Source organism: Convolutriloba macropyga, chromosome 13 (assembly GCF_964194025.1).
Source record: "Convolutriloba macropyga chromosome 13, txConMacr16.3, whole genome shotgun sequence".
Lineage (NCBI taxonomy): Eukaryota > Metazoa > Xenacoelomorpha > Acoela > Convolutidae > Convolutriloba > Convolutriloba macropyga.
In genome coordinates this window covers 11,654,332-11,671,183 of record NC_134480.1, presented here as the reverse complement: position 1 = coordinate 11,671,183, position 16,852 = coordinate 11,654,332, and the positions used below count along the sequence as shown (strand labels likewise).

General features: G+C 36.5%; 1 protein-coding gene across 1 annotated transcript in view; it reads left to right on the top strand.

The window, feature by feature from the left end:
- LOC142351621 (ATP-binding cassette sub-family C member 4-like) overlaps positions 1–16,852 on the top strand; it is a 152,563-nt gene that overhangs the window by 36,050 nt on the left and 99,661 nt on the right. The window contains exons 2-4 of the mRNA XM_075403758.1: positions 13,190–13,266; positions 13,338–13,451; positions 13,513–13,615. Of these exons, the coding sequence (XP_075259873.1) occupies positions 13,211–13,266; positions 13,338–13,451; positions 13,513–13,615 (273 nt within the window). The 5' untranslated portion in view covers positions 13,190–13,210. The remainder of the gene's footprint in view (positions 1–13,189; positions 13,267–13,337; positions 13,452–13,512; positions 13,616–16,852) is intronic.

The following is a 16,852-nucleotide window of genomic DNA, read 5'->3' as shown; positions in this document are numbered from 1 at the left end:
GTAGCTGATTTTGAGAATGAAACACTAGTCCACTTGTCGATGACTCGAGTTTAGATATCAAGACCAACGGACTTTGAGAAAACAGGTGCAGCGAATTTTTTGGATGTTAACATTTCTAACTCGTTTGCAAAGAGTTGCCACAAAAGCATTAGCTAATCCTGTAAGTACGATGAATCTGCTAAAAAACAAATATTGGCAAATAGTAAATTATTCTGAGAAAGACACACTTTTCCACTTGTCTTTGCATGCATTGGTGGAGCTGGCCCGTTATCTTCGAAAACGCTGAAGTAGTTGGCATTGAGGCTCTCTGCGCAAGAAGAGCAAAAGCACGCTGACATCACTTCTTATCTTAGGAAACACTTTTTTGCTCTCCTAAAGAGTTCCATTTGCAGTCGAAGCTCAGAAAACAAAATGCTTGATTTTTAGCTGTTGTTGAGGAAAAGAGGTTGTTACTTTGACTTATCTAGTTTCACCCTTAGTTGTTTCTTTTCTAATGATGTCTCTCTTTTGCTTCATAATTTTGTCAGCTGATGTTTGTGTATAAAATCATTTTTTTGATATATTTGAAAAATATAGAATTATATATCAAGGCCACGGCACGTTTGGAATTCGGTTTCAACAAACATTTTTTTGACGTACAAATTTCCAACCCGCTTGCATAGGGTTGCCCTGAAAGCAGTAGCCAACCCTAACAAAATCAATGTTTTATTAAAAGACAAATATGCACAACGAGTACCTGATTTTGAGAAGGAAACATTTTTTTGCTTTTCGATGACTCGAGATTAGAAATCAAGGCCAACGGACTTTGAGAAACCAAGTGCAGCGAATTTTTTGGATGTTAAAATCTTTAACCGTTTGCAAAGAGTTTCCCTGAAAGCATTAGCTAACCATACAAGTATGATGAATCAGCTAAAAAAACAAATATTGGCAAAGAACAATTTATTCTGAGAAAGAGACATTTTTTCTTCGCATGCATTGGTCGAGCTTGCCTGTTATCTTCGAAAACGCTGAAGCTGTTGAAGTTGAGGTTCTCTGGGCAAAAAGAGGAAAACCACGCTGACATCAGTTCTTAAGTAAGGAAAATCATTTGTGCTCTCCTAAGGAGTTCCATTTGCAGTCAAGGCTCAAGAAAAATGATGCTTGATTGATAGCTGTAGTTGAGGAAATCTGGTTGTTAGTTAGACTTATCTAGTTTCACCATTAGTTCTTCCTTTTCTATTGATGTCCCTTCTTTGTTTCAAAATTTGGTCAGCTGATGTTTGTGTATAATATCATATTTTGATATATTTGAAAAATACAAAATTAGATATCAAGGCCATTGCACGTTTGGAATTCAGTTTCAACAAACATTTTTTTGCCGTAAAAATTTGCAACCCGCTTGCAAAGGGTTGCCCTGAAAGCAGTAGCCAACCCCAAAAGTATCAGTGTTTTATTAAAAGACAAATATGCACAACGAGTAGCTGATTTTGAGAATGAAACACTAGTCCACTTGTCGATGACTCGAGTTTAGATATCAAGACCAACGGACTTTGTGAAAACAGGTGCAGCGAATTTTTGGGATGTTAACATTTCTAACTCGTTTGCAAAGAGTTGCCACGAAAACATTAGCTAATCCTGTAAGTATGATGAATCTGCTAAGAAACCAATATTGGCAAATAGTAATTTATTCTGAGAAAGACACACTTTTCCACTTGTCTTTGCATGCATTGGTGGAGCTGACCCGTTATCTTCGAAAACGCTGAAGCAGTTGGCATTGAGGCTTTCTGCGCAAAAAGAGGAAAACCACGCTGACATCACTTCTTATCTTAGGAATCTCTTTTTTGCTCTCCTAAAGAGTTCCATTTGCAGTCGAAGCTCAGAAAAAAAATGCTTGATTATTAGCTGTTCTTGAGGAAAAGAGGTTGTTACTTTGATTTATCTAGTTTCACCCTTAGTTGTTTCTTTTTTAATGATGTCTCTCTTCTGTTTCATAATTTGGTCAGCTGATGTTTGTGTATAATATCATTTTTTGATATATTTGAAAAATATAGAATTATATATCAAGGCCACTGCACGTTTGGAATTCGGTTTCAACAAACATTTTTTGACGTAAAAATTTCCAACCCGCTTGCAAAGGGTTGCCCTGAAAGCAGTAGCCAACCCTAAAAGTATCAATGTTTTATTAAAAGACAAATATGCACAACGAGTAGCTGATTGTGAGAATGAAACACTAGTCCACTTGTCGATGACTCGAGTTTAGATATCAAGACCAACGGACTTTGAGAAAACAGGTGCAGCGAATTTTTTGGATGTTAACATTTCTAACACGTTTGCAAAGAGTTGCCACGAAAACATTAGCTAATCCTGTAAGTATGATGAATCTGCTAAGAAACAAATATTGGCAAATAGTAATTTATTCGGAGAAAGACACATTTTTCCACTTGTCTTTGCATGCATTGGTGGAGCTGACCCGTTATCTTCGAAAACGCTGAAGCAGTTGGCATTGAGGCTTTCAGCGCAAAAAGAGGAAAACCACGCTGACATCACTTCTTATCTTAGGAAACTCTTTTTTGCTCTCCTAAAGAGGTCCATTTGCAGTCGAAGCTCAGAAAAAAAATGCTTGATTATTAGCTGTTGTTGAGGAAAAGAGGTTGTTACTTTGATTTATCTAGTTTCACCCTTAGTTGTTTCTTTTTTAGTGATGTCTCTCTTTTGCTTCATAATTTTGTCAGCTGATGTTTGTGTATAATATCATTTTTCTGATATATTTGAAAAATATAGAATTATATATCAAGGCCACGGCACGTTTGGAATTCGGTTTCAACAAACATTTTTTTGACGTACAAATTTCCAACCCGCTTGCATAGGGTTGCCCTGAAAGCAGTAGCCAACCCTAAAAGTATCAATGTTTTATTAAAAGACAAATATGCACAACGAGTACCTGATTTTGAGAAGGAGACATTTTTTTGCTTTTCGATGACTCGAGATTAGAAATCAAGGCCAACGGACTTTGAGAAACCAGGTGCAGCAAATTTTTTGGATGTTAAAATTTTTAACTCGTTTGCAAAGAGTTGCCCCGAAAGCATTAGCTAATCCTATGAGTATGATGAATCAGCTAAAAAAAACAAATATTGGCAAAGAGTAATTTATTCTGAGAAAGACACACTTTTCCACTTGTCTTCGCATTCATTGGTGGAGCTGGCCCGTTATCTTCGAAAACGCTGAAGCAGTTGGCATTGAAGCTCTCTGCGCAAAAAGAGGAAATCCATGCTGACATCATTTCTTATCTAAGGAAAATCTTTTTTGCTCTCCTAAGGAGTTCCATTTGCAGTCGAAGCTCAAAAAAAAGCTTGATGAATAGCTGTAGTTGAGGGAAAGAGGTTGTTAGTTTGAAATATCTATTTTCACCCTTAGTTGTTTCTTTTTGAATGATGTTTCTCTTTTGTTTCTCAATTTGGTCCGCTGATGTTTGTGTATTATATCACTTGTTTTATATATTTGAAAAATATAGAATTATATATCAAGGCCAACGCACGTTTGGAATTCGGTTTCAAGGAACATTCTTTGACGTAAAAATTTCCAAACCCGCTTGCTAAGTGTTGCCCTGAAAGCGGTAGCCAACCCTACAAGTATCAATAATTTATTACAAAAGCAAATATGCACAACAAGTAACAAATTTTGAGAAGGAAGCATTTGCCCACTTGTCAATGACTCGAGATTAGATATCAAGGCCAACCGACTTCGAGAAAACAGGTGCAGCGAAATTTTTGGATGTTAACATTTTTAACCCATTTGCAAAGAGTTGCCCTGAAAGCAGTAGCTAAGCCTACAAGTTTGATGAATCAGCTAAAAAAAACAAATATTGGTAAAGAGTAATTTATTCTCAGAAAGAGAAACATTTCCACTTGTCTTTGCATGCATTGGGGGAGCTGGCCCGTTTTTTTCAAAAACGCTGAAGCAAGTGGTATTGAGGTTCTCTGCGCAAATAGAACCACGCTGACATCAATTCAAATCTAATGAAAATCAGTTTAGCTCACATAAGTAGTTCCATTTGCAGTCGAGGCTCACGAAAAATGATGCTTGAATGATAGCTGTATTTGAGGAAAAGAGGTTGTTAGTTTGACTTATCTAATTTCACCATTAAATGTATCTTTTCTAATGATGTCTCTCTTTTGTTTCACAATTTTTTCAGCTGATGTTTGTGTATAATATCATATTGTTGATATATTTGAAAAATACAAAATTAGATATCAAGGCCAACGCACGTTTGGAATTCGGTTTCCACAAACATTTTTTTGACGTAAAAACGTCCAACCCGCGTGCAAAGGGTTGCCCTGAAAGCAGTAGCGAACCCTTCAAGAATCATTAACTTATTAAAAAAGCAAATATGGACAACGAGTAGCTAATTTTGCGAAGGAAATATTTGTCCACTTGTCTTTGCATGATTTGAGGAAGTTAGCCCATTAGCTTTAAAAACGTTGAAGCAACTGACAACGAAGCTCTCTGCGCATAAAAATATCATGTCTTAATGAGTTTTATCTGCTTTTGAAGCTCTAGGAAATTTATGAGGCGCGAAAATGTTGTTGCTTGAATGGAAGTTGCAGTGGAGGAAAGGAAGCTGTTAGTTTGACTCATCTAGTTTTTCCATTATTGGTTCCATTTCTAATGCTCTTTCTTTCTCTCATAGTGCTCGGAGGGCGCCGGACCAGTCATTATTCACCATCTTTTGGGGAGGTGCATTTCTTAACTTAGCCTTTAAAGACATTTAAGAGAAGAATCTGCTCCCTCCAATTCTATCAGAACTCATTATTAAAGCTACTTTGTTTTGTTAAAATTGAACTATCAAATATTTTAGCTGCAAAGTAAGTCTATGTGAATCAGTGTTGGGACAAACAATCACTTTAATTCCTTTTTTCTGCTTGAAGCCGAACTAAAGCAACAACGAATCATAGATGAATTAAAAAACAGTAAGAGCTTGATATCAAAGAAAAAAAGACAAGAAACTAGAGCGAATTGAATACGAATTTGCTTACTTGACAGCTTGTGAGACCTGTGGTATACTCGTTAATCTGTATCCTTAATTCAAGCAGTACAAATTATACGGTGCCACACTTTAGCTCATAATTATCTGTTCTTCACTCTTCGTTTTTAATCAAACCATATTTCATGTTTCCCGCATTCCACTTATTACTTGTTCATATTTTCATTATTTCCAGCTACGTGATCAGAAATGTCTCTTCAATCCACTTTAGTTTGTTGATAAACACTTCAATTCATATTCTTGTTTTGTTAATACAATTTCAGTTGTCAGAATCTCTTTCGATTGCGCAAATCGAACTCCTGGAAAGACCCACCATTAATTTAAAAAGCGTGTCTTCGGTTAGCGAAGTTGACAGTAATATATCAAAGTACGACATGCCGCGGTTAGCAAACAAACAAATTCCCTTGGGAATTGATGCCTTTTGAGATAAAACTTCAAGCTCTTCGATGTGTAAAAAGGAGGGTACAATACAAATTAGCCTTAACCGCCAAGAAGAATATCATCTTGGATACTCATCTCGGCCCTAAGCCAGGATTGGTATAATTGCCCTTGGAGTCTATATACGTTGAAACGATCATTGGTTCTTCAGCACAATCGGAACGGAAATGTCAAGCCCCCGACGCACAACAGACGATGAATTGCTCAAATATAAGCCAACGACTCATAAAAGTAAAAATAATGTGTGGAAATAAACTATTGCCAATCGCCGATCAAAAAACTTTCTCTCTTATCTTTCTTATTTTTGTTGTGGAGGAGCTTATAGTTCTCTTGTAGAAATTTGGAAGATTGTAGAGGACGCATTCCTCAGATCCCGACACATAACATTTGACAAACACGTCTTCCTCATACTAAAAAACTCCGAGGAGAAACAGTCGAGCATCTTTATGGAAAACTTAAAGAAGTAGCGGAAATTTTTGATTTCGAAAAAGGAAGAAACACTAATTAGAGACGTTTTTATCACTAACTTAATTGTTCCAGAAATACAAAAAGAGCTTTTAAAATGAACAGTGGAATCGAGGTGAGCTCTCGAGCCGGCCATCAAAATGGAACTCGTTATGCGAAATAAGCATCAATTACAAGCTCACAAAACGATCCTCATTTTCGCCAGCGTCAATGCAATTCAATACCCGCACAGTACTCGCTCTTCAAATTGGTCTCGCATTAAAAAAATTTGACAGACAAGGCAATCGATCACCACCACTACTACATTGTTCCAATTGTGGGGCATCATCACTTCGTGGATATCGAGATAAGCGCATTGCTAAAGGTAAAACTTTTTATAACTCTGGTTTGTTAAATCATTTTGCAAAAGTATGCAGAAAACAAAAAAACTCAGAAAGCACCAATTCCAAAGAAAAAACCGGTCGACGAAGTAGAAGAAGGACCACATTTTATAAATTTCTTACAAATATCGTAAGGACTATACAAGACAAACTACAGTAGCGGAGAAGACAACATGGTTGTTACGATACATATTGACCTCGAGAAAACCGAACCTCTCAATATACCCATCAACATTGAAAATATCTCAACAAGTTGATTCAGGAATCGCAGGCAGCATTTTGATTGAGTCCCTCACGGCTCAAGTAGTTGGTCGTCATCCATATGTAAAATGAGTACGCAAAATCAAGAAACCACAATTATAAAAATTTTCGATTAAAACCATTTCCCATCGGGGGAAAAATCCAAACACCACTAACTAACAATGGTTGGCAGATATAAGCTGCCGACTTCACTGTTTTTGCTGTTGCCTCAAGCCGCTCATCTGTTGCGATCTCTTCGACCAACTAGGACTTGCGGTCACACAACCCCTATCTCAAAACGGTAAACAAAGAAAAAATATCTCAGAACATTTCGCCATTTCGCTTTCAAGGAAAAGATAGAACTACAATTCCCTTATCTATTATCTCGCATCGGAAGATTAAAAAACTGTTTATAAAACCAAAATTTTACAAACGTTTTCAGCCATGACACCAAAAATGATACGTATACTCATTATTTGTCTTTTTACCCATTAATTTCAAAATTAAAAAAACTCCGAACTTAAAAAACTATATCATGAAAAACACATAACAAAAATAACAATTTGCCCAGACAAATACTTTCATTCACCAAACGTAATCACTCCTAGAGAAGATCAATCTTTAAAATTCGCCTTTAAATAGAAAATCCACAAGAAAGGGACACACAAAAAAAATACCAAAAACCCAGCCTTGATACGCTAATCCTATCCATATCTAAACAAATTAGTGATCCCGCGTCCGCAAAGCAACACATATTTTCACAATGGATCTCAATCGTTTCATATAGTCAGTTAGACTTACATGCTGAAAAAGTTAACACTGCGATTTCAATATAATAAATGGCGCTATGTCGCGCACAAAAGAGATTTCAAACTGCGCTTCATAGTTGCACAATTATGCTTGCAGAGTTTCAAAAAACCATGAATTACATTTTCATAGCATTTGCATATTGCTTTCTAGATGATAATTTGATTTATAGCAAAGGCTCAGAAGAAGAACATAAACAATATGTGTTCAATTGTATTTAAAAAACATGATGACGCAAAATCTTAGGGTTAACCTACCCAAATGTCAATTTGCAGAACTATAATGCTTTGGCTTGGATATTACATTTTAAAATCAGAAATTTCGCCAATCGAAAATGAAACATCAGAAATCTTAACTCATGGAGAGCCGAACACCTAAAAAAACTTTGTTCCTGATTGGTTCACTACATTATATATTTAAATTGATTTCAAATCTTGCAAAAATTGTTTGGATTGACGCTCATGAAAACAAGTCCCTTGAATAAAAGAACCGCATTGCAAACGCAACTGAAAAATGTAATTACAACCCGAAGCCGAAACATGAGCCAAATGTGATGCTTCATGTGCCGGTTTTGGCGCGGCTCCAGAACATTTAATTTTAGACGATTGGAGACCCATTGCTATTACATCTAGATTTCTAAATTCTTCCAAAAAAAGATACAGCGTCAACGAAATAGAAATATTAGGTGTAGTTTTGTCTCTCAAATAGTCTAAAAATTGTCTGTATGGAAAAAAATTAAAATCAAAATTAAACACAGAGCACTTCTTTTGATATTAAATGAAATCCACTCAAATAAATCATACAATAGTCGTCTAACCACTGGGTTTATAGATTTTTACCTTATCAAATTACAATTGAACACATGCGCCCTGTCGATGCTATTTTCGACACTCAAATCAAAGACCTGTCGAGGTCATTTCTCAAAATTCAAATCAAAAAGTCCCTGTCAACAATGAGGAGCACATTGTTCCAAAACTTTAAGTCATTATCACCTCGGCACATTCATTAAAAATAAGCTAAATTCAATCCGCATCTCATTCATACAATTCACCTAAAACACATGATCCCGGACCACTTATCACTACACAAAGTGAACTTGACCTAAACTCAGTAAATTTAATTAGCATTTTTGCCACTCGCTTGCACAAGCATGCTTTTCCTCTGTCACCTGTTAGGCAAAGTCACTCAGTAAATACCAAATACAACACTAAATTTTCCAAGTATTCATACCCCGCGTTGCAAAGACCAGTTAACACTACACTAGATAAGTCAAATTCCCCTCAATTCATCCATTCTTTCCAAATTAAGAAAGCAAAAACTCACGCATGGCGAGAAACGCATATATCTAAGACTAATTTTTCGCTCAGACATTCCAATCGTAGGCGCAAAAGTCAATCAACAAAAATAACATTAGTACTTTTTGCTCAAACTCAATCTCAAAATCAGTTTCATAATTTCAGCTCACAATCAAACTTTGTTAGTTATCATATTTCATCTTCAAAAGAATCAACCTCAATAAATAAAGTCACAATGCTATCAAAGAAACGTATAACTAGAGTTAGGTTCAGCAACTCCTCCCGCACTTCGGAGCAACCAACTACACTGATAACGCCATCTTCACCAGCCGTATTTTCCAACATTAGTACATCCTCACAGCTAGCCCACAATTACGCACATTTGACAAAATCATAGAAGAGGTTTACAAAAATTTCCTATTATTGTCTTTCTTAAGCAAAGACGCGGTCCTCGAAGAAGCGCGCAACTTTATCCTCAAAAACATTGAGGAATGGTTAGAGCAGGTCAACCCGTGCATCCACTCTTACTGGCTAGATATTCATGTACCATCTCAATCCGTTTGCATAGAAGAAAAGATTGCAATTCCAAACGTCTTGCTAGGGCCTTTAACAGATTTTTTATGTGCCAGTCACCCAGGTACCTCGGGCATGATATGCATGGCCACACACTGCTGGTGGCCATACATGAATATGGAACTAAAAACTCTGCACAGCAATTGGTACAAATCTTAAATTAGTAATTCCCGTCAAACAATTTCGCCCTCATTTAATTTGTGCTGAACTGAAACAGGATACACACATTGATTCTGGTGGACCTACTAACAATGAAAAAAGGCATTGAATTAAATTTTCTCGCGGCAATAGATCGTTCTACTATAAACCGCAGTGCAGTAAATTTGACAAAGCGAAGGACCTTTATGTCACAAAATTTTTGGATATATACGTAGAAAATCAACGATTTCCTTAATCTATTTTTCTGGATCAAGCAAAGTGTCTTGTGGGATATCAATTAATAAATTTCGGGAACAAAAATATCAGACGTTTTTGCAGCTACAGTTAACGACCATCGAGCAATTGGACCGGCAGAAAGATTAATAGAGAAAATTTGGAATAGACTCGCATGTATTGAATAAGAAAAATTGGCTTGTATTTCGTTCCACATAGAGCATGCATTGAAGAGTGTTTTCCACCAACTACGAATTTGTAAACGAAAAACAACAAAGGTCTCGCCCTGCTAAGCTCACAGTGTTACCCGCTGAGAGTAATCTGCACTAGACTTAAGTTGTCATTCATACGAGGATATTATAAAAATTTACTTGAATGAAGACACAAGTACGCCTGAGGCTGTCCTTTCGCAAAGACCAAAAAAGAATACGTCTATAGGAGCAACATTGAGTTGAAAAAAGAGAGAACGTGAACCCAAAAAAGGCCAACGACGGAGAGATAAAAATTACAGATGGCGAAGCCAGTTCATCTGCTCGAACCCTTGTTGCTCCATCTCTCTCTCAGAGCAGGCGGTGCACTTCAAATTGACCTGGAAAACTCAGCAAACGGAAGTCAAAGAAAATGCGTAAGGGACTAAATGAAGTACTGGCCACGATGTCAAATATCATCAAAATGAGTCCCATAACCTCGACTATCAAGAAACCAGCGAAGCCGGCAGTTACGGTTAGCAACAGCGATTTTGTTTGGGATGCAGCCGGAACGACAAACGCTACTCAAGGTATATGCTGGTACGCAAAGAACAAACAAAAAATGTTGGAGGAGAAAGTTCAGTGCCAAGTAAAGGAGTTTACACGTAAAATCAATAGAAAAAGGAGGTGAAACACAAAAAATCCAATCCAGGCAGTGGTGTTTCATCTTCAAAGTCCATTATTGCACACGCGATGCGGGGACGCATCCCCAAATTCTCCAAATTCTTGGCATTCAGGAGCCAAAATGAAGCAACATACATCGGTTGGCCGAGCGAATTGGCCATTCCGCTACCTATTGCACCGAATTCAGCACTGCAACAAGTTCGACCTACTGTTTCTAAAACAATCGCAGATAAGAGATCCTGTGGTAGAAATCGACGAAGCTTAACTTAATACTGGTTCGAAGACACTACCTCCGACCCCTTATCACCGCACCACCAAAACATCAACGCAAAGCTGTTGATGCTGAAAATTTTTGCCCACCCAATATCTTTGGTCGCGAAATCGTTCAATCTACAGCAGAACATCCCCCAGAAGAGACGAACATCTCTCGTGTGATTGGAATTGTTTCACTTCCTGATCCGCGGGTACGCTATATGGCTGACCACAGAAGCCCCCAAAGACTACACGACAGCTTACGTGGCAGAAGGGAATACAAACTCTGATTAGAACTGCCTAAAGCTCACATTTAATAAAAACTGCTAAATATGATAACCAGTGCATAAATTGTTATTAGACATTTAAACGGGAATCAAGTAATAGTATTGTAAACATGTTTTTACTGTTTGAAAAAATGTCCATACATTTAATTTTTTTCCAAATTCAAGAGAGTGTGTGATACCTGTGTTTTACTTTTCAATCATTATCTTAAATTAAGGATGAAAATCTTATATGATATCATAATTTAGTTCTCTATTATTTGTCCTTCACTAATCACTATTAATCAGAAATTATTTCATGTTTCCCTCTGGCAACTTATTACTTGTTCATATTTATTTTATTTCCCCCTACGTGATCAGAAATATCTGTTCTTTCCGTTTTATTTTGTTGATAACCACTTTAATTCAAATCCTTGTCTTGTTAATTCATTTTCAGTTGTCAGAACATCTTTCGATTTTGCTCTGCCAATTGAACTCAAAATTAAGCAAGAGTTTTGCCTAGCGAGACCCATCATTAAAATAAAAAGCTTGTCAACTCGTAGCAAATATATATATCACGACACAGCTATTGAAAAATGAGAAAAGCTCTTTGAGAGATAAAGAGGCGTTTTCACTTCTTAATAACGAAAAGCGAGTAAGATGCTTAATATTCGCATGCATTGAAACTTTCACTATGGCAGATAATCACGACGCTCTTAAATCAACGACAGCTGATGATGAATCAAGATTAGATATCAGGGCCAACGGACTTGGGGATTCCGAGTTCAACGACACTTATTTTTTTGTCAAAATTTTTCAACCGCTTCCAAGGAGTTGCCCTGAAAGAAATAGCGAACCCTACAAGTATCGTAAATCTATTTAAAAAAAACAAATATGAACAAGGATTAATTGCTGTTGAGAAAGAAACCTTTGTCCACTTGTCTTCGCATGATTTGGTGGAGTTGTTCTTTCTCAACATCAACTAGATTTAAACGCGCTAAAGCAACTGGTATCGAAGCTCTCTGCGCTAAAAGAAGACAGCTACGCTGATATCATGTCTTGCCTAAGGAAAAGCTTTGCTCTCCTAAGGAGTTTCATCTGCAGTTGAGTCTCAAGGAAATTTTTGAGGCGCGAAAATGTTGATGCCTGAGTGTGCGCTGTAGTTGAGGAAAGGAGGCTGTTGGTCCGGCGATTCACTCGAAGTTGTGTCGCAAATTGGAGTAATCTTATCTAGAAATATCTCCTGGAGTGATAAATGCTCTCAAAGAACAACCAAGGCCTGGCGATCCTTCTGGTTCTTGAAAAGAAACTGTTCACACAAACAAAACTGAATGCGTACGTCGGTTACGTAGTGACTGTTCTGAGCTACGCTTCCCAGGTCTGATACGGATCAGAAACTGACCTGAAGTCGCTTGAACGAGTGCAACGCAAAGCTACTGCATGGATATGCGGAAAAGATGCGGACTACAAACAGCGACTACTAAAACTCAACATACTGCCTGTATCGTTGTATCTCGAACTACACGATATTCTATTCTTCCACACAATATGCTAAGACAAGTATGCTCTAGATTCGAACGACAAACCTAATTCCAGATCAACAGAAACGCGGCAAAACGAAAACTTCGAAGTTCTTTTTAACAGGTTGAAGAAGACCGATAAAAATTTTTGGACACGGACTGCGCGACTTATGAACATCCTAAACAAGCACATTATAAGAATGAGTTAATGAAATCAAAACTGACAAAGATGTATCACGAATTCGACGATAGGAGCTACGAGATGGAACCCTGTACCTTGCGAATTCTCTGTCTCTGTGGCTCCTGTAACCCTGCCAAGAAAATTGTGCCAGCTGAAAACTGAAGGGTGAATCTCACCCCTGGTCTCGTCCTAAAGCCTATTTACTACTACTACTCATCTAGTTTCGCCATTAGTTGTTTCTTTTCTAATGCTGTCTCTTCTGTTTTACATTTTGGTCAGCTGATGTTTGTGTATAATATCATTTTATTGATATATTTGAATGAAACGAAATTCTTTATGAAGACATAGTGCTGATAGGGCCCTAGACCAGCCAATTTTCACTCATTTGGGGGGCATTTCTTAATTTATCTTTTAAAGAAACTTAAGAAAAGAAACTGCTCCCTCCGATGCTATGAGAACTCATTATTAAAGCTTCTTTGTAACGTTGAAATTAAACTATCAAATATTTCAGTTGCAAAGTAAGTCTATGTGAATGAGTGTCGAAAACCCATACGATAAAGCATGTTGCTTTGACAAGTTTTATCATCTGTTAGTTGAGATACTGTTTTCTTTTTAAATTATTTGAATGTGTACCTACTTCAGCTGCATTCTATTTTAAGCTACTTGTCCAAATTTCTGAGACGTGCCTTCAAGAACAACAACATCCCTAACAATGAATATTATCGAGTTCCAGAGGTGGACAAAGTCGAAAACTTGTATGCAGAGTTTGAGAGGTAAATGTATTCGAAAACTAGTTTCTAGAATAAATTTTATTCGCTGGGGTGACTTTTTCAGGTGTTATAACAAGTACAAAGGAAAGAGGAATTCAGTGAGGAAAGCTCTGTGGCTTTTTGGGAGAACAAAGCTTATTGTGGCCTCGATATGCATCCTCACCGAGGTAACGCTAGAGCATTGAACTTGTAAATGGACTATGAAAAGGACTTGAACAATTGTAAAAGGACTATGTTTGAAGGGACTCTTTAGTCAGGGGAGGTTATGAAAATAGTATTATTGAGGTATTTGCTGAAATGCGAACCACTAGGCTCTGTTTTTTGTCAGGAATTATTATGCTAGAACTCGGGATGATATTCATTTTTGTAATTGGTCTTTGTAGAATATTTGGTGTGCATCCTTTACCTCTCTATTTTCTTGTTTTGTTTTATATTTTATGCTTTATTCATAGATTTGAAAAAGTACCAAATGTTTTTCATAGCTGCGAAGCTGTAGGCTGAGCGAAGCTATATTGCGGTGCTCTTGGTTTTTTACAATTCAAAGAATTTGAAATGAATTAGGGCGCTGTCTTTTTTTAAGATCTGTTCACACCTTTTCATGATAATTTTGAAGTCAAATTGGAGTAATGATTTTGGTCACGCCGAAACTGGAAGAAGAGCAGAAAAGCGAGTGGCTTTGTGGCGTGAAATTTTCTCGATCTAATTTTGAAGTAGAGTGAGAAAATGGTGTTTGAACAAAAATTCGCTTTCTCGCTAGTGGTTTTTTGTTCACATGCGGCAATTTCACTATGATTTTTACTGTTTTTTCGATTTGTTTGATCGGATTTTTTTTCTAAATGTTTCTACCCATCCATTCATAGTTCGTTCTAGGCCTAGTTTTTTGTGTGAACCAAATTTCCATTTCTCGCTAGTAGTTTTTCACATGCGGCCTTTTGACATTGATTTTCTGTTTTTTTTTTAAATTTTTTGATCTGATTTTTGAGAGGTGGGTTTTCCAATTCACTCATAGTCCGTTTTAGGTCTATATTTTTGTTAAGTCAATGACATTTATTTGAATTGTATGTCAGGAATTGTTTTGCTATGTTTTTTTAATTCGTCATCTCCATCGATGATTCTTATGACCTGACTTCTTGGAATTGTCTTTTTCAATGACTTCAGTGAGTTCTACTGCTCTGCAGTTAAAATTTGTGTGCGTGACGGCATTTCTGTTTTTAGGTCAAATTCGTGACTTTCCTCACTCAAAATGTGACTTCTGAAATCACCTATGGAACTTTAAATTTTATGAACATTTATTAGTTAAAGATCAATAGTGTGCATCTAAGTAGTGCCAAACGTATATGTCCTAATTCTTGAGTATTAGTCTTGAGTTTTAGATTTCGATGATCAATTTTGAAAAAGCTCTTTCAGGGTTTTTCCTTACAGTCCTAATGTGTCATAAAATAGAGAGTCCGAATCTAACCCAAAAAGTCTAGTGGTCTTTTAAAGGACTGGTGGTCGATCTGTCTATCTTATTTTTTTAGTTGTTTCAATTCCTGCAAGGCCACAGGCCTCTATCGTGGCTATTTTCCGGTAATCTACCGGCTGTGTTTTTAGTTAAACTGGTGTCGAGTGATTCCGTGATCTGATTTAAAAAACAAAGACATCCCTGAGTTTTATAACCAAAAAATGGAAAATTTTGAGGATTTCAGGAGTTGAACTTGATTGGCCGAGTATTCCAAAGCTTATAATCTAATGACTGCCAGGAAATGGCGTGAAAACATTAAAAAAGCTATGATTTGGAACTTCAGCTGGTAAAATTTGGCGATTTCCGAAAGGTTGAGTTGAATCGATTTCGCATTTTGAATCAAAGTCAATGGAAATCACAATATTAATAGTCCTAATCTAAAATTCGAAGCTAATATCAACAGTCACTGACTTTGTTTTTTCATTTTTCCTTTAACAAATTTTTGCTTTAACAAATTTTACTGTTTCTCCTTTTCATACATTCGAAACGCTGATTTGTTTTAAAAAAACAATCAGAATAATACCTTAGAAGCTGTTTCTCTTTTTTTCTACGATGCGTCGACAAGAAGGAAAAACTGGACTGTAGAAGATAGCTTGCCTCGCATTTAAATTCACTCACTTTTGCAAAACTTTTAGTGCACTGGTAATAATTTGAATATTGAATTTGGAATGTATCAGCTTTTTTTTATTTTAGTCAACTTGATGCAATCAATAGTTTATTAGAAACTTTTCATTCATGCCGTGATGAGGATATAAGTTAAAATCAAGTTTCGATTTTTGTTCTAATCTGTTTTTATAAACTGTCCAAAATTCAAATTTTATTTATGAACTGAGCCGGCCGTAAGACAATCTCTAGACAAAAGCAATCACGCGAAATGAAGATTTATTAATTATAAATTTAGACTGTCTTTGCGGTTGGGGGAGCTTTCGATAAATATTTGGTTTTTAATGGTAGCCGTCAGCCTCTCAACGGCTATTATTTAGGCGCTCTCATTTTTTAAATTCGCTTTATCTTTTGATCACGTTTTTCGTTTTACAAAAGTCATAATTTTCACATTTGTCTTCTTACTTCTTTCACTCACTGTTTCAAATTCATGGGTTTTAGCTGTTTCACCTATTCAATTACGTAATGTGGTGAATACTGCCAATGTCAAAAGATTAAAATCAAAAGAGACGGGATAAACCGATAAAGCTCTGTCATTAAGTCATCGAGAATTAGGTTATCAAAGTATATTAGAGTGCTTCCTAGCTGACATTGGTATTAATTTTCATTTGAGAAGATGAATTGAGTATAGTTTTAGAATCCAACTGAAATTGCCCGCCCAATTAGAATACGTTTTGACACTAAAAAGGAGAAAAATTTCGGTCAATTTCTTTCTTTCTTTTTCTGTTTCAATCCCGATGAGCTTCAAGCGGGTCAACGGCGGCTATTTTAGGCAATTTACCGGCTCTGTTTTTTTGGTTTTTCAAATGACCTCTTAACAAATTCGTGGCAATTTTTTCCTAACGTATGTGTCTTTTTGATGTAATTTTTTTTGCTTTAACGTTTGATTTAATCGTAGATCATTATTTCTTTTGCTTCAGCCATTTAAGTGTTTTTTACCCTTCGAAAACGGATAAACTGGTAAAGCTAGAAAGCATTAAGCGTTTAGGCAGCTCATTTAGAGTTTTAGTTGGCTGTAAGTATGCGCTTCACTGACGCGTCTGAATAAGCAGAACTTCATGGCGAGAAGGGAAATTTTGAGTTTTGTTAGTCGGTTCAGGTTTCTAATAGTTTTTTCATAAAACTCAAGCTGCATTTATTTCAATAGGGGTTGCCCAATTGTTTTTTGAGTCTATAGTCCCCTAACGGGTAAGTTTTTGTACTGATGCTGGTTTTTCATATATGGTTTTCGCTACTT